Source organism: Nicotiana sylvestris, chromosome 3 (genome assembly GCF_000393655.2).
Source record: "Nicotiana sylvestris chromosome 3, ASM39365v2, whole genome shotgun sequence".
Taxonomy (NCBI): domain Eukaryota; kingdom Viridiplantae; phylum Streptophyta; class Magnoliopsida; order Solanales; family Solanaceae; genus Nicotiana; species Nicotiana sylvestris.
In genome coordinates, this window is record NC_091059.1 from 140,879,383 (window position 1) to 140,892,106 (window position 12,724).

The following is a 12,724-nucleotide window of genomic DNA, read 5'->3' on the forward strand; positions in this document are numbered from 1 at the left end:
ATTAGAATCCACGGTCTCAAGTTGGAGGTGGGGAGTGTTTATCACTCGGGCAACCCTCTCTTATCTATGCCCTTACTATCTATTTGCAACAAACAACATGCATGTAGTCTCATTTAACACAATTTAGACTTCTCGAAAGTAGCAAACTGGAAAAGGGTACATAAAATTATAAATATATGATAGCATTAATTATTTTTTCTTTCCAAAAGGATGGAGAAATTAGTGCTGTTCGATTTTTGACTCCATAAAAAACATCAATTTACTCCATGCATAGCATTGTCAAGACCATATTGTTAATGCCCGTTCTATATTCCGCAAAATAACCAAATTTTCTTTTTAGTTTTATGGAGAGCTTCATTTTTTCTCTCAAGGCACTTGAAAGTCTTGAACAGATGAGCAATCCTGATATATAGACACTGCAAACAAACAAAATTTGGCTGTGTATCAGAGACATCCAAAAAGACAAAGAACTCATCACAACTTTCAACAATGAAAACCGAATAGACAAACACAAATATTTACTTAAAATACAATACAAAATCCACAACACAGTAGACAAATAAAAATTATTTCAAGGCACTCCAGATCATATCCTTGAGCTCCTCACAAAGAACTAAACAGCTAGGTATGAACCATAAAGGTAAAATTAGAAGGTCCTTCGTTGGAAGCCACAAGCTGAGTGCTGAACACCTTAAAAATCTTCTCAATCAACCTTGTATCATTTCTGAGTGGATTGTTGAACGATCTCATTGTACTTCCCAAAATAGTAAGCAGCTGTTGGAGCAACTGCTTGAATAACTTTAGGAACAATGGGAATCCAGCCTAGAGAGAGCCAAGCTGATGCTGCATATTGCTCATTGGCTCGTACTTGGTGTAAAGTCCCTTGGCGGCAGGCTCATACTTGGAATAGACTATTTTTGCAAGTCCTGATGCAGCTCCTATAACACCAGCACTTTTGACATCAGCTACAACAGAGCGACCAGCTGCAGAAGCCTAGAACACGAATCACAATCTTACGAATAGAAGAACAATTTAATAATATGTTTTTAATAACTGACAAAGCATATTTAACTACAAGAAATATGACTACAAAATTTTATAGTGCCAGTTTGGTACCAAATCACATACTATTTTCACAAAAGGTAAAAGCTGTTACATATTTTATTCATCAGCCTAATATTATTATCTCTTCATTCACCAACCAACATAGAATTAGATACATACAATAGCCACAAGAATGCTAAAAAAAACAGAAGCAATATGCATCCCAACAACCTTAAATTCTACAATAATTCACCAAATCAGAAGAGCATCCTCATTGTGAAATCCCATAATCAATCCCTATGCAACTAATAAGATATCTCAAACATTTCATGTCTAAACTAACTTTGTGCCTAATAGAAAAATCTCACCACCACAAACACAGTGCATCAACGCCTGAAAACATCCAATTTTCATTTGAAGTATAGGAAGGAGAATATGCTAGTTCAGTTCTATGGAATGTGGAAACAGAAATTTACTTATAAAAGAATTTTTCAAGTAAAGCAGACAGCAGGAGCGGCTAATTATACTCTCGAATATAAAAAAGAACAAGTATCTAATAGAGATTCTGAAATAAAAATAGGCGATACCATAATTTTTGGTAAGACTGTTTAATTCAGAACTCATTAGTTGGTACCAAAAGATAAATTTTATCAAAAAAAGTATAGTAGATGTGTGCAAATCAGGAACAATTACGGGCCCAATGACCTTGGAAATTTTGAATTTTCCCAATACAATCCTTGGCGAGGATGTAAATTTTGAAACAAGTATATGAATGAAGAAAATAAACATTGAAGGTAATTGACGTTGCGCAATCTGCTGCACTTCTACAAAATGGTTCTACTTTGTCCTAATTGAACAACCAGATTTAAGTGTCAGTGCTATTATAATAAAAGATAAAGCATAACATGAAATGACATCAAATTGTGTTTTGTGGAAGAAATGTGGTACAAAGCTTTCAGATGTGCTCATAATTCCAGTACGACCAACAGCTCCAAAAATGGGCGGCAACGCAGTAATACCAGGCCTAGCAACTGGGTACAGAACGACCAACAACTCCAAAAATGGGCTGCAACGCAGTAAACCACACCTAGCAGCAAGGTACACAAAGACACAGTTGTCAAAAGAATATACTTTGCCTACTAATAAGTAAAACTAACACGAAAGGCAGGAACTTCCATTCTAAGTCTTGATGGAGGATTCCATCTACAAGCACAAAGTTCATTGGGGGGGGGGGGGGGGGGGATGATCTTGCTCATCACCATTTACCTATTGCACACAATTTTCCTTCTTGTTGGCCATCTTTGTTATACCAATTTCAGGATAAGGCACATGGTACATAAGATCTTTAAAATTCTATTGATTTGGATCATTGAATGACGAAAAGTTAGTTCAAGTCTATTCTTTCGACCGTGCAGATACGCAAACAGATATAAGCATCTAGCAAAACAAGTAATATCATATTTGCCACACTAGAAGATATGTTTACCTCAATCAAAATACATGTATTAGTAATAGCTTAATAACTCTATATATCTGCTGAGGTACAGGAAGACGGCCTTGCTGATGAAATAGTAGAAAATTCTTCCACATTCTATGGGTTTGTTGTTCTATCGCCAAACCAGATATCATACCACATACTAAAGAATCAACGACTAATTTTGCAATAAGAACTACACCAACAGATTTCAGTTTGCATCACCCATATCTATAAGTTATACAAATACATGTACAGGGTGCCTCAGGATGAGGGCTCTACATTCATTAATTTATCAATCCCTCTTATAAACCCAAGCTTCAACATCAAGAACTTGATCCTTGAAAGTTTTGGAAGCCAATAATGTCCTTCAAACCATACGGAACCCCATGAAGAGGACCTATAAAGAATAGAATCAAATAAATGTTTCCCTTTCAGCAAATTCAGAGAAAGCTAATTGTATCTGAAGTTTTCTAATTAAGATTAAAAAATCGACATGATTCATTTCTTAGAATAAAGTGAAAAGTGCTGGAATAATGGATGATGTTGAGAATAGGTAAAATGCTAATAGTAGAAAGGGTATACAAGAAAGGAAGATGGCCAAGGGGAAGAGAGGAAGGATGAATATCACCCAAATATTTGCCTTTTGAAAGCAGTTGATCAACTTCTTTTGCTTGTTGATATGCTAATTCTTCAATAATTTTGATAATGGATTCAAGGACATGACCATACCTCTGAAGCTCCGGAATTGCACATCATTTTGAGAATCAAATTATTCAATAACAAACAAAGCAGATTACATGAAGGAAAGCATTCACCATACCTTTTTAATCTGCTCAAAAATATTTCTGTTAGCACGCTAATGTAATTAATTTTTTCTTTAAAAGTTGTCCAAGTTCGACAATTTGATATATCATATCATGTACTCAATTAATAAAATTTAAAATGACATACATTGGTACAACATAGTTACTTAGTTAATATCTCCTATAAGTTAAAAGGACTGATTTCATTAGTCTTATCTTTTAGAATAGCATAAGCAAAACAAATGTACAGATTTTTACTACTGGTGTAAAGGAATCACACCATTTCAAAAGAGAGCAATTACAGCATGGAATACCAACAAAGAAGGCTCCGGTGAGACAACAGAGACCACTGTTGTAAATTAATGGGAATGGAGACAACTGATCAGGTGAGTAAAATTCTGTACCAGTAACTCTCTTGGTTTTGGATATTAGGTGTGGAAGTTACAGATTCCATGTATTTGTAGTACCTTCGCTTGCTCATTAATTTCAAACATTGATCTATATCACTCAATGGTGCTTTGCCTGAGCATAAGCAATACCACATATCAGTTTCATATTGCTGGAAGCTCCTATGTTTCACTTCATTGTAGACTTTGAAAATCACTTTTACATGTCTCTATACAGATAAGTCACTAAAGGCTAAAGGTATATATATAGCTTTGCTGGACAGGACTAAGCCATGTATATACAGATGACCACATATGCTCAGATGACACTAGTATCCAAGACTTTTAAGTTATTTTCCCAGAAATACATAATGAAGTTTACTGAGATTGGTAATATCTAGAGAAAGTAACTAAATACTAACAGTATGAAAAATAGAAAATGTTATTAGCTCAAACGTCTCGAAGATACCCTGACAACATGTGCCTAGAGAAGTAATTTGTAAACATAATGATAATATTTAAGGATGAAACATAAATCAGCTTCAGGGTCCATATTTCAAAAAGACTATGGATTTGTGAATTGAATATTTTTGGTTTTTTTCATTTGATAGCCAATTAGCTTAACTTCTCAGTTCCATCACCACCTTTGAATAATTTACCAGCATATATAAGGCTGATCATTTCAAGGTGTGATCCTATTGCAACTTTTCTTGTTCCTTTTTTTTGTTCAGATATTCTTAATAAACACTATGAAAGCAAGAATCAAAGCCAATTAAAAAACAGGGGAATACAATAATAGAGAAAGCCTTACCAGAAGTATTGATATTGACAGAAGATGAATCAAAGAGAGAAATCGACAGTTAACGGAGAAAATACAGAGGTCAAGAACAATTTTGATATTGATGGAGAATTAAAGGAGTGAATAGTCAGTAGTTGTTATGCGTTGTTAGTTCACTGCAGGCGTAGTCGCCATATTCTAGTGTACGTATAGGTCAGCAAAATTCCGCCGTAAGATTTTAGATCACAATAGACATATCTTGTTCTTCAAACAATTATGACTGGGAAAGTATACTCAGGCGTAACTGGACCACAAGTGCCCTCAAGGCTTACGAATCAACTATAATCTCAACTCTATCTCACAACTTTCAATACAATTGTATATTTTGAAAGTATACATAGATGATACTAAGAGAGATTTGATAGTTTGAGGCATGATCCAAAGAGTAACTGGGGCTATTCAAGAACTCTAACTTCACTCATCTCTGCTCTATGACATTAGAATGAATCTGTATATATGTTATGTGAGATATGTTAGAGTATAATAAAAGGAAAGGTAAAAAAAACCTGCTCTTTTCAGCATCTGCTTTGGATTGCTCTCCTTTGTCAAACCTCTGACAAATCTTCCAGACTGATGTCCTAGAAAATACCACCTTTTTTCATTTGTGTATGAGCTTTCTAGAAAAAGGAAAAAGAATTATAATTGAGCATGTCTAGGAGGAACAGACCTCCTCAGTACTGAAAATATCTTCTAAAAGACAGGAAAAGATGTGATATTTCACCATTCTTAGATGATATTCTAACCCATTGGCTGCTTAAGTAGCACTGAGAAACACATTGGTCAGAATAAGAAGACATATAATATGATAAACTTCCAGATTCATTGCTAAAGTCTTAAATAGTACACAGAGTGAATGTAAGGTTGATTAAACAGTGGCAAGTAGAATAACTAAAGGCAGATACATGGAAGGATATTAAATCACCTGTCTTTTTGTAGCCAAATACCTCTTAAAGGATCCATGAGTTGAAGTCAAATTCTGTTGGCTAGGCTAGGCTCTCTCATAATTGATGGCTTCTCATCATTAATTCCTTTTATCAGTAGCTGGTGATTTGTGTGCCTTCCATATGTATGCTTGACGTAGAACCAGCTGAAATGCCAATGATAATCTAAATTAAAATCCATAATCAATTAGTCAAGACACTGTAAATCCAATCGATCAAATTGAATGGACAATCAATATCTAATTTGAAAGTATCCAGCTTCAAAATTACACAGGTTGTGTAACCGTTTCGTAGAAGAGCCAAGATTATGTGCAAAACTATCAATATAAGAAGAAAGAAGTTCACCACACAACAAAGAATTATCAACATGATTTTGCATCAACTTTTTGTGATTCTCCAGCCAAACATGTGGGGTACCCCATTTCACACTTAACTTTAGCATCAGAAGACTGCCCTGATTTTTTGGCAACTTCCACTTCCTAAACAGCAAAATGAAAATTAGTGTATGGGGCACACATGTAGATATAATTACTTGGAAGTATGTTCATGAGTCTAATACTTGAAATTTTGTAAATTGAAATAAAGTAGTCAGAAGAGTTTAACTGTAATTTAATCAAAATATATAACATAGTAGTTTGATACGTTCTACCCGCTTTATTCCAGGCATATGATACGTCCTTATCTTGTAAAATTTTGAAATGCAAATGCAATTCCTAATTAATAAGCACAAAAAAGAAAGTAGAAGTTAGTCACAATAAAACTAAAATTGGTAATAATTTTGATACATATACATATAGTTAGCGATGTTGCTTTTAAGAGACAGTAAACCGTCCTCCTTTATTTGGAATTGGGTCCGGTTGGGTTACAGTATAAATGGAGTTCCTTCTGGTTCTTCACATAAGAATTAGTTGTAATAGTTAAGCGAGAATCAATCTTATAGAAAAAGAAATGTTAAAGTAACCATCCAGTTTTTCAAGTATGTCACCAAGCAAGTATCTAAATGATATGAATACATCAGCTATAATACTTTTTTTTTAATTTTCCGTTAGTGAGCTTTAAATTTTCTTCATCATACAGTAGTTATGTTCTAAATTATTAGCATGAAAGAACTTAATAGTATTGATGCAAGAAAATGCATCTGGATTATCAAATATTATTGAAGCAAGAAAAAGAAAGTAAGATAGATAGACAAAATAAGACAGAGATGGAGCATATTATACATGCCATAGAAATAGTAAAATCAAATAGATACAATATTGAGCTATTTATTGCGCGTTAAAAAGAACGATAAAAGTTTAGCAAAGATTTGCAAGAACAGAAGTTAACCTTTTGTTATTACATAGTAAAAGTGCAAAAAATATGTTTCAACAAGAATCGTTAAATGAATAATAAGCATACAGGTAATGGTTAAAATACCTCTGTAATAACACCAGAGTAATTCCTGCGATGATGCCAAACCTCAAGCCAACTTTCTATGAATTATATGATCACATTATAAGAACAAACTTGGGGCCATCCAGTGGAACTATTTATCGAAAAGCTTTTTAATGATTTTATTATACACTATATTGTAAGTTTAATGATTATCATCGTTATCTGTTGTGGTTGGTCGAATTAACAATTTTACACAATTGGAACCTTTTGCTCTTGATAGAGCTACGTAGAGTTGACCGTGGGAAAAAACAGGTTCGCATAAATAAACTCCCACGAAGTCCAATGTTTGACCTTGAGCTTTATTTATTGTCATAGAAAAACATAATCTCACAGGAAATTGTGTTCTTTTGAAAGGAATAGGCAAATTTTCATTCGCTGATGATAATAATGGTATTCTAGGAATAAATACATGCGTATTCTTAAAGTCCCCAGTGGCAATTTTAGCACTTATAACATGTTTTCGAAGAGCACAACATATAAGTCGTGTACCATTGCATAAACCTTCGCATGGATTTAACTTTTGTAACAACATAATAGGACAATTCTTTTTCAAGGTCAATTTATGGGGAGGTAAACCAGCAGGATGTAAAGTATGCAAAAAATCTTCATAGTGACTTTGATCGTTTGCTTCAATAGTCTCATCAAATGCAACATATGTTTTAGGATCACCAGGAATTTGAGCTATGAGCAAATCATTTATTTCATCAACAAAGTCATTTTTGGTTGTCAGAATTACACGCGAAGTTATAGAAGATACATCGGAAAAACATGTATGTAGATCTGGATAAGTAACTCTAAGCAACAGATCTAATGATTGATTTTCAGAAATGAAAGGGATAACAAAACAATTAGGGATTTCGATTTTGTTATGGCTATTTGTTTTTTCTTGTCCATTTTCAATTCTCATCAAATATTCACAAAAGGTAGGATCTGTCTTTGCACGCATATTTTCTAATAATCGTAGTTTTCTAGTTGATTCCAAACTTCAGAATATAATAAGCTTTCTTGAATAAAATTTTCTTTTTTCCCACTCCTAACAACCGAGAGAGTTTGTCTAAAATTACCACCGAAAACAACTATTTTTCCTGCAAATAGAGCATTTGTATCCATTAGATCCTTCAAGAGAATATAAAAAGTTTCTATCACTTTCTTTTTTGCCATAGATACTTCATCCCAGACAATCAGTTTTGCATCACGTATTAAAGTTGCAAGTGCGCTTTGCTTACTAATGTTGCAAGAATATTGTTCATCGATATCAATAGGACATTTAAAGAGGGAGTGAGTAGTTCGTCCTCCTGGGAGGATCAAAGCCACAACACCTAAACTTGCTGTTGCTAAAACGACAAAACATTTTGATCATACAACAACTAATAAATCATGATATAGAAAAGTTTTTCCAGTTCGTCCAGGTCCGTCAACGAAATATGCTCCCGATTTGTTAGAAAATATCCTATCAAGAATGGTGTCATATGCTTTTCGTTGTTCAGTATTTAATTTTCTCTCTAGAAGCAAATCTTCTTCTCTAATAATGATATTTCTTTCACTGACAGTCATTGGTTTCTCTGATAGCAGTTGAAGGTTTAATTTTCTCAGGAATAAGATTATATTCATTAATATCACGTCCCATCAAATGCAAAATATCATTAATATGATTTAAAGCCATAAAACAAATATCTTTAGCATTCATGTTACGTATATTCTTAAAATCTTCGGACATTGAATCTTCAAATTGTTTCCAAAGTTCTGCTGGATTAGTGGGATTACAGTACACCAATAATGTTGCAAATAAACGACTTAAACTATATAGCATTTGATAATTTGTAGCTTCAGATATACATTCAACCAAGTTGTTATCACAGTATAACAATCCTCTTTTTTCTGCAGCCTCTCTAAATGTATTATAACATTTACCGTCAACTTTACATAAGTCCTGCTATGATTTTGGTCCTCTAACGTTCATCAACAATAATCTAAGATAATATCTTTCTCCTTCTGTTGGATGACATGCTACAATATATCCAATTACATTACATTGTTTTCGATGTGTCCACATTTTTTCTTTAAATGACCATACAAAGTACTCAGGAAATTCTTTATATAATAATAACAGTTGCATAGCATCTTTATTTGTTCTGTTCATAACAAAGAATTCAGTTAACATTATTTTTTGAATCATCGAATTACTCAGTATTCTATCAACATTCTCAATACTTTTAAAAGAGACAAATTGTTGTCCTTCTAAATATAACTGAAGGTGAAAAACACTTGGAGTCATTTCACTTATTGGGAAGCGAAATAATCGCCATGCAGCTTCTGGAGGAGAAACCCATATAGCATATTGATATTCTTTTATTTCATCTATGTCTATATCTGTATCACTAGCATGTATATGAAATGTAATTTTATCGTGTCCTTTGCAAATATATTTGTAAATATATTTCACTACCTTGATATCAGAACAAACTTCAACATTCATATGACAATTATACTTGCATAGAAAAAATGGATTATATGGAACTACCAAAGAATTATCGAGAAACTCACCTCTTCTACAGCTTCTCCGGTTCTTCTCCTTCTATATATTGGATATGATTTCTTTCCTTTTAATGTCTGTTCAGCAAAATCTTTTGGATACTTGAATTTGCAGTTATTATTTTTCATGCAAATATTTGTAGGATTTACCTTTCCAGAAGGACCATGCATCATATGTTTAATAGCAAGTGAATATAGATCGCGATCTTTTTTAGAATCAGGCAATTCTGCACAGACAAATTTATCATAAGATTCAAGAGTAAGTAATTTATGTTCATCAGCAAGTATAATAAGGAAATGAGCATGTGGAATACCACGTTTTTGAAATTCTATAGTATACATGAATCCAGCAACTCTTCCAAAGATTTGTCTTTTTATAATATCCGTCTTTAATTCTTCTACCTTTGCTCTGAAAACTCTACTAACTAAATCAGGTCTGTTTTGTACCTAATCAGCTAGTGACAAATGTTCTTTTATTTCTGGCCAAGAAGAATTACATGTCATTGTTATAAAGAAATCAGGTTTTCCAAAATATTGTACCAATGCGATAGCATCCATGTATCGTCGGCGCATGTCCCTTGGTCCCCTTATAAATGTAACAGGGAGGAACATTTTCTTTTCAATTTTAGAGGCTTCCCTTCACCAAATCTTAAAATATCAAGGAGTCATTGCAAGACTTCAATTCTAAATAAATCTGGATTAAATGAGAAGAAGTCTAATCTTTGTGTTTCAAGTTTTATATATGCATCCACTATAAATTGTTGGAATATTCTTCCATAATGTATCACTTCATTTGTTTCATTATCTCTTATTTGAAAGCTATAACAGTAACACTCTCGACAAGACACTGTATCTCTTTTTCGTTTTCCTTTTTGTAAGGATTCGTCTTCCATATCAAGAAATCCATCAACTGAACACATGTTTGATATACTGGGCAACTGTTCATGTTCACAGTAAGTTCTATGTTTCGTCACAATATTTGTTTGAATAGTTTTTTTGATTTCACAATGCCATCCTTTTTCACCAAAGGAAAATAATAACTGATCATAACATCCATAATAATAATGTACTAATCGAGCTCTATTGCTATCGGTGTAAATTCGAATATGTGGTGCATAAATGTCTATAGGATTTTCTTCAAGCCATAATGCTGCAATCTCTGATGAGCTGGGTAAGTTATATGTCCGTTGATCTAAGGTTGAGTGACATTTAAGAGCAATATAGAAATCAGATAATTGAGGAACATTTAAGAGACATTTTAGGAAAATAGTGTATGGATTTACTTTCAATATGTCCATCAACTTTTTCACTATTGATTCATTAGTTCTTGTCGAACAAGCCATCCTATTGGCTAGTTCATGATCATGATCATAGAAGTACAACTGTAAATTCCTGGGTTTTTCATTGGAAGGAATTAAATCATCTATAAAATGATATATTTTTCCATGGACTCTAAATGTGTAGATACCACAATTTTTTCTCGCTAGCTCTTTATCATACTTTACACCAAGTGAAGTAAATGCAAATATGTTGTTGTACGTTCTAATATAAGTTTGAAAGTTTTCAGATTCTTTAGTATTTCCAAAGTATAACTCTGATAATTCAGGTAGCATTTTATGAGATGTCGACCTTATTGCACCACTGTTACAGCAAAATCTTGGATGTTCATATTCAAACCTCTTTGCACGACAGTATTGGTAGTGCAGAATATTTTTTAGAGCAACATAGTCACTTCGTTGCTCTTTAGCAGCCAAACACACCTTTCTGGCCCGGCTATGAGCTGAATATATAAGAAGTGTTATTAAAAAAACGAAACATGAAGGCACACGTATGGTGGACATTATTAAAATATAAAGTTTATGCAAACCTTTGATTGGAACAGCGCAAGGAAACAGGAGGCAGTTTAGATGTACCCGACGTGGACCCTTATATACAAATAGTCACAGATTACAGTAATGTACAAACAATATGTTATTCTCAAAGAAAATATAATCTAAACGCAGGTTTACCTGTTTCACGAATGATAGGGGGACCCAATATAGAATTTTCTTTTTCTAGATTATCCATCACTGTTGAAGACTGGCAGCTATTAAATAGAAAAGCCAAGACATTTAAAAGTGTACAGTGAAGCCGCAGTAGATCCAAAATAAAGTGTAAGACAATGGTATTTTTGTATTTTAATTTTTATGCACATATAAGATAAGTAAGATATCATACTCAATCTCCAAGCAAAATTAAGAAGCATCCTTGTCCTAATAATATATAATGTATAAACATGAGTAACAATATAACCTTTTTAAAGAAGAGAAGGATATGGTTACCTGTTTCACAAATGATAGGGGTATCCAATATACCCTTTCCTTTTTATAAATTATCACGCAATATAGTCAGGCAAGCTTGATGGTTGGTACCTAGTAACACAACATCGAAAGCGTTTAAAAGTGTACAGTGAAGCTTCAACATGTGCTAAGTAGAGTGCAATAGAGCACATACTATTTGAGTATTTTAGCTTGTAGGCACATAAGATAAATAAGGTATTATACTAAGTTTCCAAGCAAAATACATGAGAACCAATGTATTAATAACATATGGTTTCTAAATATGAGTACAAAAATCTAACCTTTTTCCGCAAGGGAAGGAGGTTCTCGTATGGTAAGAGCAGTTTGTTTTAGAAATCCTGTTTTGTCCCAAGATGATGTTGCCTGCTCTGGGACAGCAACAATCAGACTTTCAAGAAGGTTGTGCTTTGCAAAATTTTGTCTTCTCATACGTCGCGATAACAACATCGCTTCCTTTCTACGAGCAGATATTTGGCTCTGCGTATCACGTCGTTTGAGCTGCATTGAAGCCTTCTTTTTTCTTCATATGAGTAATTGTTTGGTTCTTTAGAATACATCAGTTTATTGCAGTTCAATTTTCCTTTTCACCTATAAATATTCCCAGCAGAAGTTCTCATGAGATGTTTAAAAAAGACATAAATTATATTTTTAATATCACATAACACAATATCTATTAAATATTCTATCTAGGAGACCAAAAAATGGCATACTAATCACTGAGGGCTCATGTCTCAGAGACATGTCATACATCACTGGCAAACAAATTGGCTTTATATTAATTTGTATATCCTTAAAAATCCTCATTAATGATTTTGGTTATGAAATCATCCTAGTAAATCCAGCAAAGCATAACGTTCATTTCAGCATCTTCTTATTTTATTTTATTATTATTATTATTATTATTATTATTATTATTATTATTATTATTAT

General features: G+C 33.2%; 1 protein-coding gene across 1 annotated transcript; it reads right to left on the reverse strand.

The window, feature by feature from the left end:
• Positions 1–822: 822 nt before the first annotated feature.
• LOC104247563 (uncharacterized) lies at positions 823–12,298 on the reverse strand. The gene is made up of 17 exons (XM_070169902.1): positions 12,076–12,298; positions 11,465–11,524; positions 11,323–11,380; positions 10,290–11,228; positions 9,996–10,092; positions 9,770–9,902; positions 9,468–9,682; positions 9,032–9,369; positions 8,472–8,812; positions 7,988–8,257; positions 7,500–7,730; positions 5,270–5,380; positions 5,055–5,165; positions 3,792–3,846; positions 1,993–2,131; positions 1,832–1,891; positions 823–993 (listed from the first exon to the last, which is right to left on the reverse strand). Exons 1-17 carry the CDS (start codon positions 12,296–12,298, stop codon positions 823–825), a joined length of 3,552 nt encoding a protein of 1,183 aa, XP_070026003.1.
• Positions 12,299–12,724: the final 426 nt, after the last annotated feature.